The 22,872-nt window shown below is 34.4% G+C and overlaps 2 protein-coding genes across 4 annotated transcripts; one reads left to right on the top strand and one right to left on the bottom strand.

Moving 5' to 3' along the window:
• Nucleotides 1-266: 266 nt before the first annotated feature.
• On the bottom strand, nucleotides 267-15,640 carry LOC120260758. Of its 3 annotated transcripts, none has more exons than XM_039268316.1 (25): nucleotides 15,435-15,640; nucleotides 14,260-14,908; nucleotides 14,062-14,186; nucleotides 13,856-13,950; nucleotides 13,520-13,759; nucleotides 12,673-12,763; nucleotides 11,451-11,502; nucleotides 10,728-10,793; nucleotides 10,196-10,350; nucleotides 8,540-8,610; nucleotides 8,220-8,414; nucleotides 8,036-8,074; nucleotides 7,018-7,125; nucleotides 4,545-4,634; nucleotides 4,311-4,386; nucleotides 3,133-3,229; nucleotides 2,980-3,049; nucleotides 2,713-2,889; nucleotides 2,118-2,240; nucleotides 1,632-1,715; nucleotides 1,269-1,453; nucleotides 1,024-1,162; nucleotides 896-955; nucleotides 699-773; nucleotides 267-618 (listed from the first exon to the last, which is right to left on the bottom strand). In XM_039268316.1, the coding sequence occupies exons 2-25, from the start codon at nucleotides 14,826-14,828 to the stop codon at nucleotides 505-507; spliced, it is 3,096 nt and encodes a 1,031-aa protein (XP_039124250.1). In that variant the 5' UTR covers nucleotides 14,829-14,908; nucleotides 15,435-15,640; the 3' UTR covers nucleotides 267-504. The 3 variants fall into 3 exon arrangements, with proteins under 3 accessions (XP_039124250.1, XP_039124251.1, XP_039124252.1); XM_039268317.1 differs by having other exon boundaries at nucleotides 505-618; nucleotides 15,509-15,640; XM_039268318.1 differs by lacking the exon at nucleotides 10,728-10,793 and having other exon boundaries at nucleotides 505-618.
• A 134-nt stretch (nucleotides 15,641-15,774) lies between these two features.
• LOC120260759 (programmed cell death protein 2-like) lies at nucleotides 15,775-19,597 on the top strand. The gene is made up of 8 exons (XM_039268319.1): nucleotides 15,775-15,922; nucleotides 16,080-16,182; nucleotides 16,342-16,425; nucleotides 17,066-17,163; nucleotides 17,257-17,576; nucleotides 17,690-17,924; nucleotides 18,819-19,023; nucleotides 19,327-19,597. The coding sequence occupies exons 2-8, from the start codon at nucleotides 16,090-16,092 to the stop codon at nucleotides 19,411-19,413; spliced, it is 1,122 nt and encodes a 373-aa protein (XP_039124253.1). The 5' UTR covers nucleotides 15,775-15,922; nucleotides 16,080-16,089; the 3' UTR covers nucleotides 19,414-19,597.
• Nucleotides 19,598-22,872: the final 3,275 nt, after the last annotated feature.

The following is a 22,872-nucleotide window of genomic DNA, read 5'->3' as shown; positions in this document are numbered from 1 at the left end:
TAAATAAATAAATAAGACTGAATATTTTCTAATAAATGCAGAATTGGACAGAAGAATTTAGATCTCATATAACTTTAAATTGGAAAGATACAATCACAATATTTTATCACTATCAAATTGTATTGCTAAAATACAAAAAAAAATTCAGTCAATAATAATACCACTAATAACAAGAAAACTATAAGAATGATATAAGAATGCAAACAAATCACCATTTTAGAAAAATATATGTTATTTTTCTAAAATTATATTGATCAGTATCTTTGTGAAGAATTTATAATAAATATAAATTAGAACTAAGTATTGTAAACATTAAAAAAGAAAACGAAAAAAGAAATCAAGAAAAAAAGACCCAAACAACAATGACTGAAGTAGTACAAGATGAGTGGCTCAGCAAAACTTTATAAAGAGAGGGTCTAAGGAAACCTTACAATGATTTTACTAGCCATATGCCCTTTTCCCTAAAACCAGCTCGGCACTAAAGAGATCCATCATCTAATTATGTTAGTTTCCAAATCCAAATGGTGATTTTTGTCGGCTTCCGCCTTCTCCGTACTGCTCATTCCATTTTCTAAGCTCATTCATGCTAGTAGCATCATAGGCAACCGATGCACCGACCTAGAAGAAATATATTTTTGAAGGTGAAACAGTACTGGTTTCATGGAACATCATGAAAAGAGAAGTGGGATTGTTGTTACCTTTGATTTTGCTTGGATGAAATCATCCAGATTAAGCGGTCTTAATGATGGCGGAGTTGTACTAGTTTTACCTTGCTGATTACAAGATAAATATATATATATATATATATATATTAAAATGTGCTACAACTTTGATTAGAGAAGCAAGCATGTAGCATTGATTTCGTATGCAGGAATATAGTCTAAAATTTTACTACCTTCTTTTCTTCTTCAAGAAGTTCTTGAACAGGCCTATATGCTGCAGCAATACATAGGTTCTGTGCAGGAAGAGAGTTAGAATTGTATGCATAGTTTCCATATCAAATGAGAATTGAGAACATCATACCTTCAGATCACTTCCAGAATACCCTTCTGTTGCATAGGCAAGTTCCTCGAGTTTGAAATTGGAATCCATGCTTTCTTTAGATAAGAAAATCTTCAAAATTTTCATCCGATTTTCCGCATCAGGGAGATCCACATAAATTCTACAATTTCAACATAACAGTTAATCTAGTGATATAGATGGGTCAATTGAGAGCATATGGCACAGAGTAATATGAATGGGCGATCTGTCCCTCTGATTCATCTTACCTTCTTGGTAATCTACGTATGACGGCATCATCAAGGTCAAATGGTCGATTGGTGGCCCCAAGAATAAGGATCCTCTGGTTATCCTTTGATCTCAACCCATCCCAAGCAGCCATAAATTCATTTCGCATTCTCCTTGTTGCTTCATGCTCAAATGAACCACCTCTTGCCCCAAGCAGACTATCAACCTATTTAAACCATGATTTAAGTACCCATGAACAAATATACTCGAAATTTTTTTCATAAACAATTGATATTTATAAATCAAGACAAGGAAGCATGACTGGAAATTGACAAAGTAGTTGCAATAAAGACGACAGCAAAATAAATTAGAATAAAAGCTTCAAAGCTTGTCAAAACTGATACCTCATCAACAAATATGATTACAGGGGATAGCCGGCTTGCGAAAGAGAAAAGGGCTTTGGTGAGCTTCTCAGCATCTCCAAACCACTAACAAGCAGAAGAGAAAACATGTCAAGATGGATAAATGTTGTCATTGTATAGGATGATCTAACTGAAGATCACAACAATCATGGGTCAGGTATGATGAATACATATGTTATTTAAAATGATGCCCTAATAACAAATATAACAGCATGCAAGCCATTATATAGGATGATCAAACTAAAGATTGAAACAATCATACATCAGGTATGATTATTACATATATTATTTAAAATGATGGCCTAATAATAAGTAGAACAGCACACAAGAAGGCTCAATTAATCATATAATCCTAACCCCACTTCCATGCAGAAATAGCCTGACATGCAGCTCATTCCATGTAGTTAAGATCTTGGCTAAAAAATAAATAGCAGACAATTTAGGAATGAAATCAGTCATGCTGATCACCTTTGATGTAAGAGCAGATCCTGTTATGCTGATAAAATTCGCACCAGCTTCAGTGGCAAGTGCTTTTGCAAGGAGAGTTTTCCCGGTACCAGGGGGACCAAAAAGCAGTATCCCTTTGCAAGGCTGACATCAGTTGCACAAAATTTGATAGTCAGTTTAAAATGCAATACGAGTGAAAATTCCAACATGCACACATCTGCGTAGCTTTTAAAAAGTAGGAACTTGGTGTTGATCACTCAAAAGATTTCAATAGATAAGGAGAGGCCAAGATATGAAATAAACATATTCGAGTCTATATCAAATGAAATTCTCAGAAATTTATTCTATGTTTTGAATGAAAGCCTAAGGACAATTATGTGTATTGTTAACTGCACACTTTTCAGAAGGTGGAAAATCAAGAACTTATTCCACTAGAAAATCTATCTTCAAGTAGCTTTACATTTATAATGCAAGTGGTGCTGCCCCCTTATTCAAAGGTCCTTTAATGGTAGTGCCCTGTACAACTAGCACAAACCTATTATATGACTGCCTGGTATTTGTTTGAAAAAACAATCACATAAAGGTTGAACATAAAGAAAAAAGAAATTACTCATACACGTAGCAAATTTCCATGAGAAAAGAGCTCAGGTCTCCTCATTGGCAGTGTTACAAGTTCACTCAAGGTTGTTTTCACATCCTCAAGAGCGCCAATGTCATCAAATTTCACACCTATTTCATCGGGGGAAACCACTGCAGAAATGAAATTGCTCTCATACTCATCTTTGGCAAGACTCTGCAGCAAATGACAAACATATAAAATGAAGCTTAAAAAAACAATAGACTCCTCAAATGTAGCTGAGTAAGGATGTGAACAAAGAATAACCTTCAGGCTTTGTGAAGGCTTTCTGGAAACTGACTCCTGTTCCTTTAACCGTGATATAGCAATCTCCATGCTTCATGTGAGATTAAGGTAAGTCTTATTTTCCAAGTCATGCAGGTATTTCTTGAGATATGAAATCCTAATGAGACTGATTACCTTTCCCGAGGAACCATTAACCTATCACCCTTAACAGAAGGAAGAACGCATGACGACAGGTAATGATTCCTAGCCCATCCAACCACCCTCTCAGCTTCTGCATTCAAGTATAATGAAATCAAGTTGAAAATAGCATTCAAGATTTTAAGAACATGAAGAAATGACTCTGGCCCTCTTCTAATGCTATACACACTTAAAAGAGTTATGCAGTCCGCCCTTTTCTTTTATCCATTGGATCTCCAAGAAGATGTGAACAAGTATAGAAGACCCACAAAAATTATGCAGAAATTTGAAGAGTATTAGGAAAAATTAAAATGCTGCCATAGACGCCGACACATACACATTATGCCATGGCAGTAGACACGGCAAATAGGGTTGACAAGGAGACATTATCTCATACTTATATATCTGCTTCTATCTCGCTCCCTCTATTCCCAACTTCCCTCTTGATCAAGTGTGCATCTTACATGATGCAAGTTGAAAATATAACTTCTATGAGCAAGAAGTAATTGCTGGAAAGAATAAAGAAATTGGAAAAAAAACATACTCCTTTTAAAATCACACCCCCACTTCTCTACTGATGTTCAACAGCCCACAGGCATGGCTTCTACTTCACTAAAATATGAAAGCGCTGAAAACACAAAATTATTGAGCTACCCATGCCAAAGTGAAGTATGCACATGATTAATTGTTTTCCTGATCGCTCTTTCTGTTCATGCTTTTGCAATAGCACAAAAGAGTGCAAATCATACAAAGAAGCTTAACAGCATAATGCCTGAGTACCAGATCCATGGCCTAATGGAAATTGCAATTATTTGAAGCTCAAGTCATATTAATGGGGAGCTTACCCATGGCCTACTACAAGCTGAATAATTTGAATATTTGTAACATTTTGAGTTATTTTTATTGTTTTACAAGGAATGCATATATTCTGTCACAGTTCCACTACATAGTTTTTGTCTAGTCATTGATAGCAAATGAAATCTGTGAAGTCATATCAAATGGTATTCTATTGTTTAATGAGTCTAGGAAACCACATATTAGTATACCCAGTAATGCAATCGACATTTAGTTGTTGTGAGTAGTTTTCCATGTTAAATATTACGCTTCAAATCTGATAAATATATCAGATGCACAATCAGAACTTCAAATATTAATTATTGCTGGTGTTCACATACTTTGCTTTGTCAAGATTACACCATCCGTGTCAACATGCAAGAGCTCTGCACAGGACAGATCATGTTCTTCCAACACCTAATAAACCCAAGGAATTGATTTAGTAGATGTAAGAAATTAACATATAAAAAGCAATGAAGTATGCCCAAATGCATATCATTTTTATCATGGAATAAATAAATGATCCTATACTTCATCAATGGAAGGGTGATGAATATGCTTATCATGACTGCTACCTTATGCAGCTCAACAACGTTACTTCTTGATATGATAATCCTTCTGTCCTCTTCAAGCTGCTTGTTATATGTTCTGAATATCTCTTCTTCCTGCAAGTAGTAGAAAAAGCTATAGAAGGCACAATCACTTGAAGTGACTAATGAAGATCATGTTCAAGAAGTCATATGGCAGATTGGCTAAGCCAAACAAATTTCCAACCAGTCACTAGACGGGCAAATTTTACATGAAATATATATATATATATATATATATATGTTCTGAATATCTCTTCTTCCTGCAAGTAGTAGAAAAAGCTATAGAAGGCACAATCACTTCAAGTGACTAATGAAGATCATGTTCAAGAAGTCATATGGCAGATTGGCTAAGCCAAACAAATTTCCAACCAGTCACTAGACGGGCAAATTTTACATGAAATATATATATATATATATATATATGCACATGTAGTTAAAACAATGATAATGTAAGGATCAATCTCTGAATCTTGATTCCTACGATTCACATTTCCTATAACATTAATCATGACAACAACAACTTATCATCCTCATCACTGCGTAAACATTTAAATGTCAATCAAGGTACAAGTCAAATGCATACTCAGAGAGTTAAGCGGACAAAAGCATCACCATAAAAAGATCCATGTAATATGCAAGTGTTCGGACACACCCCAACTATTTCAGAATCTGTTTTGACTTTATGCATGATATGGCTTTTCCAAAGCAAAGATCATACTCTTCAAAGCAACAGGCAACAAACAGAATATGGGCTTGTTTGGGATGGCTTTTAAAAAAAAGTGCTTTTTTGTTAAGTTGTAGAAGCACTTTTTTTTTAAGTGCTTTGGAGAGTAAGTTAAGTGCTTTTTAATGTTTTATGTTTGGGTAAGCTAATGCAAAAGCACTTTTATATGTGTGAATTGTTTGGATGTAGATTTTTAAAAGTGCTTTTAGGGGTGGGAAATTACTAAAATGGGCATTCATAAGTTTTTATTAAATTACTATTATACATTGTTAATAATAATTATTATTATAATAATGACTTAATATATTATGAACAAAATAATAATAATAAGTAATAATTATCATTATTATTATTATTATTAGAACTTAATGTATTATGATTGTAATAATAATTATTATTAATTATCATTATTATTATTGTTATTATTATAACTTAATGTATTATGATTATAATAATAATTATTAATTATCATCATCATCGTAATTACTATTATAATGTGTTATGATTATAAAATTATTATTATTGTTATTATTATTACTTAATGTATTATGATTAAAATAATAATAATTATTATTATTAATTAATATTATTATTATTGATATTATTATTATAACTTAATGTATTATGAATGAAAAATTAGATATGTGTAATACTATTGATTTATTCCATCCAGTTTACTGTAAAAATGAACATAATAAAAAGAATGTCTTGCCTCCTAAACGACCAGACTTGGCCAGCCACAAATGCCTTTAATCAAAACCACACTCTAAAAATCTTCAATCTTTCAAAATCCTGTGAGCTGTGTGCAGTGAGTGATCTTGCTTTGATTTTGCATAGTATACTTGTTCTTCCTTTGCACTGAACAACAACAACAACAACAACAACAAACTAAAGAAAATGAGAATTCTCTCAAACAAAGACTGAAAGATGAAGTGAAGAGAGGTGGAACCTGAGAGCATGGCAGCATCAAGTCCTTCAAGTGCTTGAAAGAGTCACCAACCACACCAATGTTGTTGCCGGAGGAAAGGGAAGATCATGAGAAGGCACGAAGAGGAGATATAGGCGTCGAGGCAGGGAGGAAGCGAGAGGAATCGACTGATGTTGAGATCAGAGAGATGGGGAAGCATCAGGATAGTAACTTAGGGCTAGAGATGGGGAAATGTTAGAAAAGAACATGGGCAATTTAGTAATTTTACAACCCACAAAACAGCTTTTGAAAAGTGCTTTTCTCAAAAGCACCAGTTGAGCAGCTTATGAAAAAAGCTGTATTTCAGCTTTTTTCACAGCTTCAGCTTTTTCCCAAAAGCCAACACAAACATGGTTTTTAAAACCCAGAAGTGCTTTTTTTATAAAAAAGCACTTCTGGGCTTTAAAAAAGCCATCCCAAACAAGCCCTATATATACAGGGAGACAGTATAGACAGAAAAGAGGCTCATGTTAAAACATACGTTAAGTTGCGAAGCAACCCAAACAATTAAAAAAAAAATCCAGGAGAATTAAAGTAATGAGCCCTTCAGTGAGTGAGAAGAAACAAAAGCTTTAAGTTTTAGCCTTTATATAACAAGGATTTTTATCACCGCCCCTGAAAGATGATACTGTACATCATCTCAAAACAAAGACAATAGCTGCAAACTTCTCATGATTTACTATTTACGCATATGCACTCAGAATACTGCATCTATCAAAATCAAGAAACACTTATACATGTTCCAGAGCAATAAAAACGCAGAATACCTTTGGAGGATGAATGCAAATAGTGTTGGTGAAAAGTCTATATATTTCATTGTCTTTTGAGGATTTATTTGACCTTAATCCCTCTGTTAACCGTTTCAATGGTACAGGCTGCAAGTAGAACATAATGCCCAAAAAAAAGGGGGTTAGCATAGTCTAGTAGAAAATTTTCACAATAATCTATAAATAAGAATAGAGAAATTATAAAAATCCACTTATAAAAAATTATACAGATATTTAAAAACAACGCTCTTTATCAGGTTATCAAAGCTGTATCCTATTGCACTGAGGTACAAAGAAATTGGACTATCTTCTATGAGAAAAAGACAAAATCTCAGACGAGGTATTGAAGGAAAAATCAGTAGGTGATGGCTCAACTTGTAATTTCTCAAATGTTTTAGTACAATTATGAATTCCTCAGTGCTTTTAACTCCATCAGCTGCTAAGCCAAAAGGAGATCTATTTATCAGGATCGCTTTAGTTTTCTGTTAATTTTCATTATCTGAAAGCAAAAATTTCTAAGATCAGTGTGAAATATAAGGAGCACTAGTAAAGTATTTAGGCAAGCAGCCATGGAATGCATAGATTTAGATTAGATCAAATAAAAAGTTTTTGTTGAAGATTGAACTACACCTATGCACACACAAAATGCGGGCAGAGAGACAGAAGTGAAGGATGGGTCTCTTTGTCTGCCCTTTGCCAAGCAGGCCTTGAAGCTTTAGTGATTATATTCAACCTAATAAAGGGTGTATACTGATATAAAGTCTAGATGATTCATGGGATTCATGGGGTTAGCAGAACAAAATACATTCGAAAAAAGTTGGGAGTTCCCTGCACAAGAAGAAATGGATAGACAACCACATGGAGATGGGTATATGACGCTTGATGAGAGAAGGAATGAGAGGCACTTAAAATTGTTGATATTAAAAATGGAGGATGCTTGTTTCAATATTGTGGAAATGTGATTCGAGAAAATAATGATTAAATGGAATTTAGCAGTAACCGAAGCAGAAGAAATTACCAGACGAGCAAGACGGCCTAGATTGGGGAGCACCATTGTCTGCAAGAGAATTTTATCAAGTAACCAAGTCAATGCAATGACACATGCAAGAAATCATGTGGCCAACAAATGAGTTCAAGTTTCATATAGTGCAAGAAGATCTAAACATCTAATTTTCTTTTGATAATATGAAAATAAAGCTTACAAATTTTTCCTTCTCCTTGGACCCAGTCTCAAGTTTATTTTGTCCACATATCAATACAACAGGACCCGAAAGTTGGTCAAACATTTCTTCAACCTTATGTAAGAACTCTTTACGTTTCACTTTGGGAACTGCCCTTGAAAGCCATTGAGAGGAGTCTGGAAAGTAGACAATTATAGGTTGCAAAGATGGCAAAACCTGTCATTAAAAAAAGGCTGTCACGACTAACACACAAATTAAGTGGCTAGTTATTAATAATTAGGCTTCCCCTAAAATAGGCATTGACTTGAATAGTATTTCAGAAGGCTATATAAGAAATTAACCTCGCACAAGGCTTCCATTGCCATGTGCCAATCTTCAGCTTGAGTATCAAGATCATGGACGATGTCCTGAACTAGAATTAAACAAAAAATAAAATTAGCAAACCTCATTGCACTATAAATAATAGTCACTACAAACAGTTGCACCATTAAAATAAATAAATAACTGTTAACACATACCCTTAAATAAAAAAAAAAGCAAGATTATGGAAGATTTTGAAATAGCCACAAGAAGAGTATCATATTTAACTTATAATCAAATTTGAGCATTGATTTCAATGTAGATAGTTTACATATCATCAACACTCAACTCAAATAGCTTCAAACAGTTCGAAAGAAAATTCTCTCTTAAGTTAAACCTATCCACATAACTGACCCCTGCTGTGAACCAATGACTCATATGTTTCTAAGGCATGATGAATACCAAAAAAGTGGGCAATGAGCCAGACTGGTCCGCTCCATGCCATAAATAAGCTCAAAAGAAATGGAAATCAAGATCCAGTTTAGGGCCACATGCCGTTTCAAACCTAATATTCAATTCCAGGCTGAGCCAAGAACATGATTACCTGAAATTTAGATATGCTCATTCTAGGGCTGACATAGCAAATTTCATGCAAAGCTTCCAGTTCTGACCTAAGCAAATAAGAGCTTACTGAAGCATGGGCACTCAAGGCCATGAAGTTTTTAGAACTAGGAGGTTAGGAATACCATTGATGAAGCTCTATGGTCATATTGGGCTCATGGAATGTGGCATTCCACGATGGATTCACATGGGAATTTAAAAGATATGGATAACTTTGATGATTATGTTAGTTTTTTGGTTCACATCAGGATATTGATGACTATATCAGATTCAATTGTCCGGTTGATTGAGTGAATGCCTTGGATGTAACATAATTAATATGAGCACTATGTAGATAATCTTATATAAACCTTTTGAATAATAATAAAAAAAAAATAATCATGCAATACACTATATAAATATATAAATAACTTAATAGCCAAATAAATAATTAAAAAATCTAAAATTAAAAATAAATAAATAAAATTGAATGCATTCTTATTAAATAAGAAAAAATAACTGAATTATCTATCCATATATTTCAATAAAACACAAGGAGGGAAAGTAACACCAGCACTTGTTTAGGTGGGGTTCAAATCACCATGTTTCATGGACCATGGTAGTGTGGAGCCTATGTGCATGGAAGATGCCAGGGAAATTTAATAGTATTTCATGAACCAAATATGAGTATGTTACATACCCATGCAAGATGACCAGGAATCTAGAAGAATTCCGACAACTAAACATGAATGTGCCACTTTTCCTAAATAAGTTAATGAAATTCCACAAGATTGCTCTTTAAGAAGAAATTGGGATTCCCCAGAGCTAATCACAATAAAGCATGGAAACGAATTTTGAGAATCAGATCTCAGTCAAGAACCAGATCATAGCCAGCATATATCTCCGATTAGAATAAAAGTTGTATTTACCACAGTTCTTCGCAGATTCTTTAATATTCACAAATTGGTGAAAGTTTGTTAAGATTGCACACCTAAACTTGGTTTAACCAATTCAGGGAAAAAAAAAGGACCCAAGTCTCAAATAGTTAAATAAAGAGAATATGCTAAGGCCATTTCAATAGTGAAATAGACACATACTGTCAATCCAATAAATAGGTGATTTTGAACAATGCTCCTTGCTTTTCTCATTCTCACTGCCCTCCTCTGGCTTATTCCCACTATTGTCAAGTATAACAGCTACTTGATCCCCATTAACTTCGTATACTTCTCCCCGCTGTCCATTTGACAGAGGCCTGCAAAAATCAAATGGCATTACAGAATGAGATATCACTAAATTTGGGTACCAAGATGTACAGGATAAAGCCAGGAAGGGAACATCCAAAAGAAGAGTGAGTATTGTAAATATGTTATTTAAATCAAACAGAGAGAAAAATAAAAATAAAAACAAGACAATAAAGCAAGCAAAATGTATTTGTTTCCAAGTAAAAACTACCAGAAAGCAGGTTCATAAAAAAAACTGTTCCACATACAACAGGTCTATCAGTTAGAAAAATGGCAAGGTTATGAAATGACTGTAAACAGTGCCAGTGTCTTAATAAAGCCCTGATATTTATTCAACATATATAGCAAAAATTATCCTATTCTTTGTAGAGAAGACTTAGACACCCACCTGCCACTAATAAACGTATAGGCATTGGTTGAGCCATCAGACGTTGGTATTTTCCCCAATATGATCCTGTGATACAATTATATGCTAACAATCAGGATTCAGGAAAGAAAGAAGCAGCTCACTGAGGAGGGATGAAGATTATGAAGGTTTTCAGTGAAGACACAAAATGAAGTTCAATCTTTTCATGGCACTTCCTAATAAAGGGCATAGTACTTTTTACTACATCCAATCTATGAGGGATTGCCAAGCTGCCACAGCTTGGGCCTGAGAAGGTGTCCGGCAAATTTCACAAGGTTATTCTAGAAAATCACACATAATATTAGCTTAATATAACATAATGACATGGTGTGTTGGTACAGATTCTCCAATGATCAACTAAAGTTGACAACATTCCTTATCCAAGAAATATTTGCACTAGTTGAAGCAAAAATATGCTAAAGCTTATCAGCAATGTCCAAGCGGCACATCTCGCTAACTTAGCACAAGCATAAAAAGTACCCACATGTTTTGTAACTTAAATTATGCAGTTTCACAAGTTCAAATACAATCTACCAGGAGAGTCTCCATGATTGGTCATGCAATGGAAAGTTTCAGTAAGGAGTTGTTCTATCCTTGTGAGTTGAGCTAAACAAATAGATACAGCCAAAGAAAATACCAAACAGATAACTGTAACACTGCATTCAGTCACATGCAAGGAGTGAAATGACAAAACCGGTAAGGTACCTGTTGTCGACTTCAATATGCACAGAAGCCCCAACATATTTTACTCGATCCCCTACAATATACAACAATATCCTCAGAAAATGTAGAAAAATGAGAAGGAAAGAAGTTATTTGCTCAATAAAAATAAATGACAAGCGTGAGAAAAGCCTATTCCTAAAACAAATACCCAAGTGCATGTAACATTCCCAATAGGTAAGAGCCATTGACTTTCAAGCCTATTGTCAGTACTCTCCTTCATCCACTCAAATTTGGAACTATTAGAATTATAGAGAATATTGCAAATTCGACATGATGTTGATATTCATCCTCACCAGCATACAATCCAAAAAAATGTCCAAGTTCCATATGCAAAACACAAAGGAGCACATAATATCCCAGTATTATATATACTTGGATTTCCAAAGCCCCATCCACTAGTTTAATTTTGTTTCTGAAATGTAAATTGTCCAACAAGAAGATAGATCTTTTAGATGCATAATCTCATCAACAATGCCCTACGCCACTGATTTGGTCTCCAAATGAATTTTCTGACACACAAAACCATGCTTCCGTCACTTCCATAGCAAGGTTTATTAGAACCAATTAGATCTATACCTTTCAATGGTTGATGTCATTCAGGCTCATAATTCATCCTAGAAATTATCCCCTGTTCATTACGCAATGGTAGTCACCAGCCCTCAAATGCATCACCATTTTAAATAGGCCAGACAAAGATAAAGAACTAACAATGGTATCTGCATCAGCTAACTAGGAAAAGCTATATATGCTTCACAATTTTTATCTAAAAATTCATCAATCTTCATAACCATCTCTATTTGAAAAGTAAACATTATGCAAGTGTTTTGAAATGGAATTTGCAGTTAACATTATGTTAGCATCACTGGAAGCATTCATGAATTAGAAGCCCATTTGCCAGCTTCCGAACCATCCATTCACTAAATTCCAACCTAATTGACCACGCTGGATGTTGAATGACGAGTAAGTTTCAATAAGTTGATTTATATTGAATAAAAAGTTTGAGTAAGCAATTCGTGCTATTACCACTGCAAAAGGTGTATAGTACAATGAGTGCAACCAAATGCAACCTGGCAATATTTTCTCATCTTGGGCAACAAATGTAGGGAATATTATGAATGCTTAACTAAAGGAACATCAACAGATATGATATCATAGTAAATCATAAAAAGCATAAACCAACAGGAGAACCAACATGTAATTTTACCTTTTCTAAGAGGCCTCTTGGACTGATTGGAAGTTTCAACAGATTCTGACTGCCCTGAAGCTGATGTACCATCGACTTCTCCGGAAACTCTCTGCATTAAATAACATCCAAAATGAAAACTCAAGTTCTAGACGGGTACATATAAACAATAATAAACAAGATTTACCTTTTATACGTTCAGGAAATAATATATGTACGTATGTATAGATAATAGTTTACTTAATAACAAAGTTTACCATTGAAGAGATGTCTTTTACAGGAATTCCCCTAAAAAGACAAGGATCCAATCATAAAACACTATATCGTTGAAGACATAAATTTCACTACAATAAATTGGTCAGATGATTGGTTGTTCCTACCAGATCCACTCTTCTCTAGAGAATTACACTTCCAGTGCAACATTTAGGTGGAACAGGAGGATAGCATATATCAAACCAAAAGAATCAGTATAAGTTCTCTCCTAGCACAGTCATAGCACAACATGCAGAAAAAAAGTGGAATCAATTGCAGCGTGAAGAACATAAAAGGAGGCAATGCAATGCCAATAAGGTGCTATGTAAACACCCACATAAACCCTTCATCACCCCAAAGAGAACAGGTGAACTTGACCTATGTCACATCACAGCATACTGGGATTCTCAAAGACATTCCTCGTCAACTAACACTCAAAGATCATCAGATACATTTGTCCCAAATATGATATCATGCAGATTGCGGACAAAAATGGACAGAGATGATCTTCAGCTTTGAATATAATGCTTCAAGTTCATAAATGTTCGAAGATGCAGAGATTAGCTTTTTTTATGAAAATGTGATTATTTTTCTACAAAATTCTAAATTTTCTCACCTTTGCAAATTCCTCAAGGCTAGTTACACCAAGTTTTTTGAGGGTTTCAGCAGCAGCTTGTACATCAACATGATCAGAATCATCACTCTCCTCAGATTTTGCCTCATTGCTACTCCCCCATTCCTCTTCATTGCTTGCTTCATTCTCATCTTCAGCCTCCAACTCTGAAGTGGATTCTTCTCCTGAGTCCTCATTTTCATCTTCTGTTTCACTTTCTGCCTCCCATTCTTGACTGAAGTCCTGCAAAATGTTTTACCAAGAAAAATATCTCTTAGCTAAATTTGTATAAGATCCGCAGGCAAGAAACAATAACAAGATGGAGTATCCTGCTCTTACATATGGAGCCAGAGCTGTGCTGTCAAGAACAAGTAAGGGAACCTGCAAACCCCGAGCAAGGGCTCTAACCAACCTTTCTCGGTAAAGCTCAGTTCCTGTGGATATCCATAAAATCACAAATAAATTTTCAGATATAAAGCATTAGAAAAGGGGGAAAAAGGAAGTGCTGTGAGAAATAAAATACATACAGCAAGCTCAAATGTTACCTGGGATGCTCTGAAGCAATATCCTGCCACTGGAGGAAGGCAAACGAGCACCATAAGATGAAGTAAAACTTTTGTGCTTCAGATGGGAAGCAGCACACTCAACCAATAGCTTTTTTGTGTGATCACTATAAACAATAAAGTTAAACTGAGTAATCAAGGACACTAAAATTAGCAAAATGAAGAGGATAAGTGAATTACTGTATGAAGTATGGAAATGTTTCCCATGAGACTGTAATCTTCTCCCAGGGGATAACCCTCCGCAGGAACTCACTTTTAAACCTATCACGCTTGGTCAAAAATGGAGATTCCTTCTTCCTGTTATCAATGAATAATTTCTCACATTCAAGCCAATCTTGCTGATCTTGTTTGCCAAGTCTAGCATGCTCATCTGAGCGCTTTGACTCAACTAACACCTCCCCCCGTATACCCTTCCCCTTCTCAAAATCTGTGGGGCCTTTCACAGGTACATGTTTATCCTCACTGGCATTCCGTCCATCGCCATCTGAGCTATAAAGTCTGAGCGACCCATATGAAAAAGTGACCTGATGCCTTCTACAGCTGCCTATATAATTTCTGATTGGCAAAGAAACTGAAAATAAGTTGAAATTCCTAGTACAATTCTTGCTTGAGGCATGATTTCTATATATGGTGTTGCCACAGGAAGCAGCTCGGGAAACACCTCGGTTTGCTTCCCCATAAAAACTATAGGACCTCTGAAATAGCAAATCAAGGTTCTGTCTTTTTATCTTCAATCTCTTCGCATACATTGCAGCCTACTTTGTATCAAGAAAGAAACTATTTCATTCCCCTTGCCTATAACAATACTCCCTCAACCGATTAAGTTCAACTGCAAGAAGGAAAATCAGAAAATATTCATTCAGGCAAATAAAAGAAAACTATGTATTAATTTAAAAGTCCAAATGTTTACCAATCAAATGAAGAAAGCTAATAGCCAGAGAAAAAGTATGTGATGGTTGTGAACTCCAAAAAGCTTTTTTTCTTAGAATAAGTAAGAAGAATCTAAAAAAAAAAATTTCCGTTACAAAAATCAATAATAAACATAATGATGCCGCACATGAAAAGAGTAATAATGCATGAGAACAAATATCAGGTTCTTGAATTAGATTCAAGAAAAAAATAAAGGAAACTCAAATCAAATACCAAATTTAAAATATCTAGCTCTAAAAATCGCAGAAATTTCAGGTAAATAATCAAAATCTCCGATTCCATTACATGAGACAGTAGAAAACCATAAGCACAAGCTCACTAGAACAAATAAAATCTAGAATTTAAGATTCCCAATAATAAATGACAAACCAAAAATTAAAAAAAGAAAAGAAATCTAATATAAGCAAGAAAACAGAGAAAATTACCACAAGTTTGACAACATATCCGTGTGTCATTGCGAAGATTAAGAAACGGAGAAGGATTTAGTGCAAAAACGGACCTTTTCTTGGATTATTTCCCAGATTTTTTCCTCGATTTATAGATAATTTAGGGATGAAGAGCGATCGAGAGAGAAAGAGAGAGAGAGAGGCCTGAAGAATGGCCCGAAGCCCTAAATTTCGCAAAGCAATCCCCTGCTCCACATCAGCCATCGCGTCGTCTTATGGATCCGACCCGTAATTGAGGAACCGATCCATTAAGAAAGAACCGGCCCACGAAGTGGAAACGCGTTCTATGGATCCGACCCATTATTGAGGAACCGATCCATTAAGAAAGAACCGGCCCACAAACTCATGGGATCCGAATCTAAAAGCTTAGAAGAACTTTAGAAGCTCCACCGCTAGTGGCGGCGGCGGCGGCGGCGGCGGCGGCGCGGCAAGTGAAACCTCTCGCATATCTAGAGACGAACCTCAAGGTATTGAATTGAAAATACTCTTTTTTTTCTCCTCTTGTTTACAAAAATTTCTCGAAATTTCTGGTATTGAGATCTCTTAATCCTTCTCTGAGTGTTGGTTTTTAGTTTGTTGTTCATTATGGTGCGGTGTTGTTGATTTGAGGAATTTGTTGTGAAGTGTTTAAGGGATGGGAGGAACTCTGCTTGGAATGCCAGGGCCTTGGGCTGAGGATTACCGTGAGAAAGCTGATCATTATACTACCAAGATTGGTGGATTGCCTGTGAGTGTATTAAGGATTCGGTGAATTTAGCCACTTGTTCATCTAATCTATAATGGTGTTATACCTTTTGCTTGTTGTTTACAACAGTGGTGATTTTAATTTGACAAGTTGCTTGCTTTTTGTCTGATGAGTGTTAAAGTTGACAGCTTTGTATTGCAGGACTGGCCTGTCTCAGAAATGAAACTTGGATCTAATTGGCTGAAATGTGTTTCATGTGGAGGGAGGCTATGTCTTGTTGCACAGGTGAGTTTATTTCTATTCCAAGATTGTGATTTGATTTGTTTCTTACTCTGTCATTGGCTAGGGTTTAATCAAAAATATGAACTTTGGTTGTGTACTATTTTAAAAGACAGGGAAGTTTTATTAAGGAAACGAACAAAAAATTGTGGAGAACTTCTTTATGTGGTCTATTGTTTGAGTTCTGCTGTATAATTTTTGACAAACTTTGGAGAATGTTGATGTGAGGTTTGAAAAATCTCTCACTCTTTAGGGTGATCAGCTTCCTTAATAATTCATTCAGATGTCAATGTTATCCCATAATAGCAAAGATTGGAGTTGCGCAGGATAGCTTTTAATGAATGAATCCCTAAAAAAAGGATTGATTGGTAGTAGAACAGGTTTTATTGTTGGAAAAAAGTAGAGACCAGACGAAGATAGAGAAAAATCATGGCAAGCTATTATGCTTCAGTGTTTCATTAGGAGTAGTACTTGCTGCTGAGACACTTTCAAATGTTGTTTGCATATTTTTGGCATCTATGTACATAATGGCATGATTCCAGTAGTCAAATGTCACACAATTACATTAAACTATTCCCCACATCTTCACTGCAAAATTCTGTAAACAATAATTATTTAGGTTTAATTTTTGCATTTGGAATGATAGGTATATGCTCCAATTTCGTTGTCAACAATGAAGATTGAAGAGCGTGTTATCTATATCCTTGGTTGTCCAACACCAAAATGCGGGGGCAATTCCTGTAGGTCTGTTCCTTTGGTAATCCATCCTGTCCTTTTTTATGTTGGCGAGTTACGTATTTGCATGAATAATTGAATTGTATCATGATGATACTTTAGCTGGAGAGCTCTTCGACTCCAGAAGTGTGATGATGAAGTACAGTCCAGAAATTCTACTCAGAAAACAATACCATCAGAAGAAAATTCTTGTTCAGTTTCAAAAGCTGGAGATTGGTGGGAAGAGGGCTTGCTCGACAATTCTGCTCAAGAGCAAGTTGTTGGAAGTGAAGATGCTCTTGATTTGAATGAGTTGGCCCTTGCTCTTTCTCAAGCAGCCACATTGGCTTCGACTTCAAAAAAGCAAAAGGGCTCAGTAAATTCTAAAACTTCTAGAAAAGGCTCAATGACCAAGGCAAGAGAAAAGGATGTTACTATACCAGGTTTATACTTTATATTTTTTACACAATTGATATGCTTTGTTTTCATAAAAATTGGTTGTATTTGTTCTATCCTTTCACTCAGATGGACTTGTGTTCTGCTTGTTTGCTTGCAGTTATCCCATGTTTTTATATCTATTCTGAAGAGGAGTGTTCATCAAGCAAAATCAGTACCTTCTGCTCACATTATGCATCACTTTCTATGGAAGAAAACAAAAATGTTTCTTCTGAACATGAAGAAGAAGAAAAATGGGAAGGTGAAACCTATGAGTATGATAGAGCTTTGGGTGCTGACAGGATATACCTCAAGTTCAAGAAACATATAGATGCATATCCAGAGCAATGTTTTAGGTATTGTATCACTGTTTTTGCCTCAATTTGTTAGTTGTCAGAGACTATCTAGTTACAAATATCTAAAAGGTGTTAAGATTTCTAAAGCTTCTTAAACTGCTGAAGGGTTTTAGAACAATATATTAGTCGCTTGTAGACTAGTGAAAACACATGAAATTTGCAGTAAATTTTTTAGGATATATGTTAATAAAATGTAATTATGTTTTTCTGGCAACCTACAAGGAAAAAGATCCCCCTCTTAAGTGGTCTTCAAGGTTAACACCATGATTAAGCACGTCGTATAGTTTGATATCAATGAATAATCAAAGAATAAATCACATATTTACTAAACATATCAGAAAGGTTAATCTTTTTGTTGAATTGGATAAACCACAATATTCATTGTGATTTGAAAATAAAGTGGAAGAGGTTACAGAAGCACCTGGAGGATCCAAAGGGTGGCATCCAGTGGAGGGGGAGGAGAAAAAACAATAAAGAGAACCAGAGGCGGAAAAACAGCTGGAAAAGAGTAGGTTTCCAGGAGTAGATCATCGAACCAGAGGGGGAAAACTCTTGCTCATCCTCCTGGGATCAACTAGAATTTAACCCCTAAGGACTTCACTGAATTATCTTAAACTCTTGCTTATCCTCCTAGGCTCAACTAAAATCTAACCCATAAGGACTTCACTGAATTATCTACCATCAGGCTATTGCCCCATACTAGACACAATACTTAAAATTGATGTCATGTTAGCTACACAAGGTTTGTGGCTTTAACAATAAATGTTTCTTTCCAGTTTATTTTCCTGATTCTTGAGGACATGTTAATGTCTTGTTAGTTTTATCGTTTATTGTACCAGGGAAGCGGGCACATTAAGCTTGTCTCGTTTGTTTGTTATCTCACTTCTTTTGTAGATACTCTTATGGTGGAAAACCATTATTGGCTACAACAAAACGTGAAGAGCCTGAATCTTGTAAAGTTTGTGGTTCAGAGCGGCAATACGAAATGCAGTTGATGTCCCCATTATTATATTTTCTGCACGAGGCTGCTGCTGATTCTTCGACTTCTTTACCCGATGAATGGAGTTGGCTCACTCTTATTGTCTATACTTGTTCCAATGTAAGTATCCTGTAATTTTCACAATTCATTATATCCAATGCTTAAGCGAAACGGTTTTAACGGAGTTACAGCAATGTCTAACTTGGATTAATGTTTCAATACGAATAAATTAGCAGCTTGAGGTTTTAAGGGTATAGTGTGTATAACTTTACTCGATAACCATATGAATGTGGGTTGCCATGAGTATTCACTTTAATTGTTGATGATTATTGATTACTCCACACAAGTAGATGAACTGAGTAGTAACCACATTGGATTAACAGTTAAACTTCTTTTCGCCTTATGAAAACTTCTATACTGCAGAGTTGTTGTCCATTGACATGCAGAGAGAAATGCGGTGGTTGCTGCTGGGCAGTCGCGGAGGAGGCTATCGTCATCCAGGACGAATAAAATCCGAGTGTACAAACTCTAAACTCATCTATTCTACAGTTATCTTTAATCTACATCCATATGTTTCTCCCACTTGAATGTGTTTTGATCAACAATAATGTTATTCTTCTCAGTGTTGAATGACAAATTGTTGATAATGTTTTTGTTCCATTATAACATTTCCCTGAACATCAACTTTGGATCATACATTTGCCAACAATATATATATATATATATATATATTTTTCCATTTATTTATGGAAAAGATGTACACATTGTGTGGCTACTTCTTTATATGTGAATATAGAAAGGCAAGTTGTTTAGGAATCTTCATAATAAATATGTAATTATTAGATATCATCAACTCTCAGCCGATGAATTGTAAAACTTTGCTGACTTTGTCTGCCATTTGAATTTGAATATATTTACACTGGAATATTTTCTCTTTTTTTAAGTTTCCATTGATACCCCTGTAAAGTTCATTTTTTACATTTATAACCATGAAAATGTTTATAGATAAGAAGTCCATAGATTTCTGGACGTCCAATTTTCAGCTGTTGAATCACAATCCAACTGTGGATATTGATGAACAATAGTACCGGACAGTCGATATTGATGAACAATAGTACTAGACACTAGTAATTACGGACAGTCGATATTGATGAACAATAGTACTAGACACTAGTAATTACTGTTTATCAATGTTATATATATATATATATATATATATATATCAAATATATACATGACCAACTGAATTTTACTAAAAAAATAAATTAGTTTACAGATTTTTTCTTAGTTATGATTTGGCTATGCTACTAGAGTGAACATTGTGTATAGGCAACAATTTTTTCAATTAAAAAATGATTTATGAGGGATAGATAAGTAATTATATATTTTTTTCATTGTATTTATAGATATTTGTTATTGAAATTTTCTTGGCGGAATTTTTTTTTTAATAACAATAGATAAAATAAAGAATTTTATATGTGGTGACAGTTGTAGCGTTTTGAAAAATTGTGAAATTATTTGCTACCCCTTATTTTTAAAAAAAAAAAAAACATATAATTCTTTTGTTTTTTTAATTTTGTTTTACGCGTCATTTGTGAAGCATAACATATGTAAATGACTATTTTTACTAGGTTTATATAAAAATGGTATTGCTGTATATATATACATATAAATATGAGAGTAGCTCATTTTTTTTAATTTAAAACCTCATGATTTTTAGATTTTATATAAAAATCAATTATTATTTTTCAGTTTTAAATTGAAAATAAAAAACCATGAATTAGCAACAATGCCAAATGACCTCTAAAAAATTAATATTTTTTATTGTCAAATATAATCAGATGTCTAATATCTAATCACATCTATTATAATATATATATATATATATTTAAAAAATAATTATTTATATGTATTGGTGCAAAAATTAAAACATACAAATTTATTATGGATACCAATAAAATAGAATGAATTGCAAACAATTTCGCTATTTTCAAAGGTAGATGGTAAAAAAGTCACAAGGGAAGGTTATCTTTGTAATTTCGAAGAGTTATGTTTTCGGAGCTCCGAAGTCCACACCCGACTCCGATAACGGAAACTCATCACACGTGAACCCGTACCCGCCATCTCGCGCCACTGCTCTGCAGATATCGACACGTGTAACCGGGTACGGATCCCGTGCCAGAAATGGACCAATGATTGCGAGCCACGTGGACAGACGCAGAGAATAGAGAGCGAGGGCGCCGTTAGTCTTCTTCGTTTTACGCCGTTACTAGTCAATGATTAAATTTTTAATTGATTTGATTAAAACTTAAGCAAATCCCTGCTTTGGAGTCTTGTATTGATTCTCAATAATAACTCCAAAAGCTCAATATCATGAATGGCCCTTTAATTTTATTATATTTTATTTTATCAAAATTAAATAGCAATATTATAATCACCTCTAAAATTTTTCCTTTTTTTCAAAATAAAAAATAAAAATTTGTCCTCTTGTATTCAAAACAAAATTTCCTGTTATTATTATTAATATTTGCATGGATTTATAGAGATTCAGAGGAGGATGTGCAAGGGCCGTAAACGAACCGAGCCGAGCCGAGCTTTGCCTTGTTCAAGCTTGGTTCGTTACTATTTAATCGAGCTGAGCTCGGTAGAAATTTCTTTGAGACTTCGTTTTCGTGTTCGAACTTGCTCATTCTTATTTTTAATCAGAGATCAGTTCTCAATCGAGACTTTATTTTCGAACTTCATGCTCGAGCTCAACTTGTTAAGAAAATTCGAAGCTTAACCTTAGCTTGTTAGCCTAATTAAGGCTTGACTATTTTTTTATATTCTACTTTTTTATTTAATAAAGTATCATTTAAAGCTTATTTAATGATTTATTATCAAGTGTGACTCAACTCGATTTGAGTTTGAGGATTAAAAGAATAATTTAAGCTTATTTATTGAATCATTAAAGTTTGAGTTCAAGCTTGTTAAAATCTTCATTAAACAAGTTAACAAATAATTACAATAATAACAAAATAAACATTGTGATGTAACTATCTATAAATATTTTTTCGATATTATTAACGATCCAATAAATAAGCTTGTTCATGACATTATGAATGGTTATATTAATTATCGTTACAAATAAAATTGGAAATGATACTATAAACGTGCTTTTAATTATACAATAAACAAGTTGTTCAAAAGATTTAATGAGGCAAGTTTGGTGGTGTTCAAGCTTGGCTCGTTTATCTTACAAGCTTATTTAATTTAATGAACTAGCTGACCTGAGCTTTTAACGAGCTGAGCTTTCGAATAGTAGTTTAGAGCCCTATATGTGTGACTCAAATTGACAACAACGACATAGTCATATATACACCTTAATATATATATATAAACGAGCTTGTTCACGAGCTTGTTCCCGAGTCAAAACAAGCCGAACTTTCGGCTGCTCAAGCTTGGCTCATTTATTAATCGAGCTTAAAAATGATGTTCAAGCTTGGCTCGTTTACAATATGAGCTGAACACGAACGAGCCCTTATTGAACCGAATATCGAGCCGCTCACGAACGGCTCGCCTCAAATACACCCCTATGCAACTATACAATTAATTATGATTTTTTTTTTGGATTAAATAAGAAAATATGTAAATAAATATCTTATATGAAAACTAGTCACCAAGCCTTGCATACTAAGGAAGCCAAAAAGAGAACTTTATTCCGTTAAAAAAAAAATACCTTTTTTTTTCACTTTGATGTGCTAACTTTGGCTAACATTCCATGTGGATGCCGTACTGACATCCCACAACCTAAAAAAAGAAGGTTTACATCAATAAAATCTCTTTATTTATTTGTTTTAACTGCATTATTTTTTTATATATTAAAAACCCAAAATATTAATTTGTATGAACTTTTATTAAAATTTATCGAGACCCAAGATTAAATCTCAAAACCTACACAAAATGATGGCATAAATATATTGTAGTATT

Source organism: Dioscorea cayenensis, chromosome 5, assembly GCF_009730915.1.
Source record: "Dioscorea cayenensis subsp. rotundata cultivar TDr96_F1 chromosome 5, TDr96_F1_v2_PseudoChromosome.rev07_lg8_w22 25.fasta, whole genome shotgun sequence".
NCBI lineage: Eukaryota > Viridiplantae > Streptophyta > Magnoliopsida > Dioscoreales > Dioscoreaceae > Dioscorea > Dioscorea cayenensis.
This window is presented reverse-complemented; position numbering and strand designations above follow the sequence as displayed.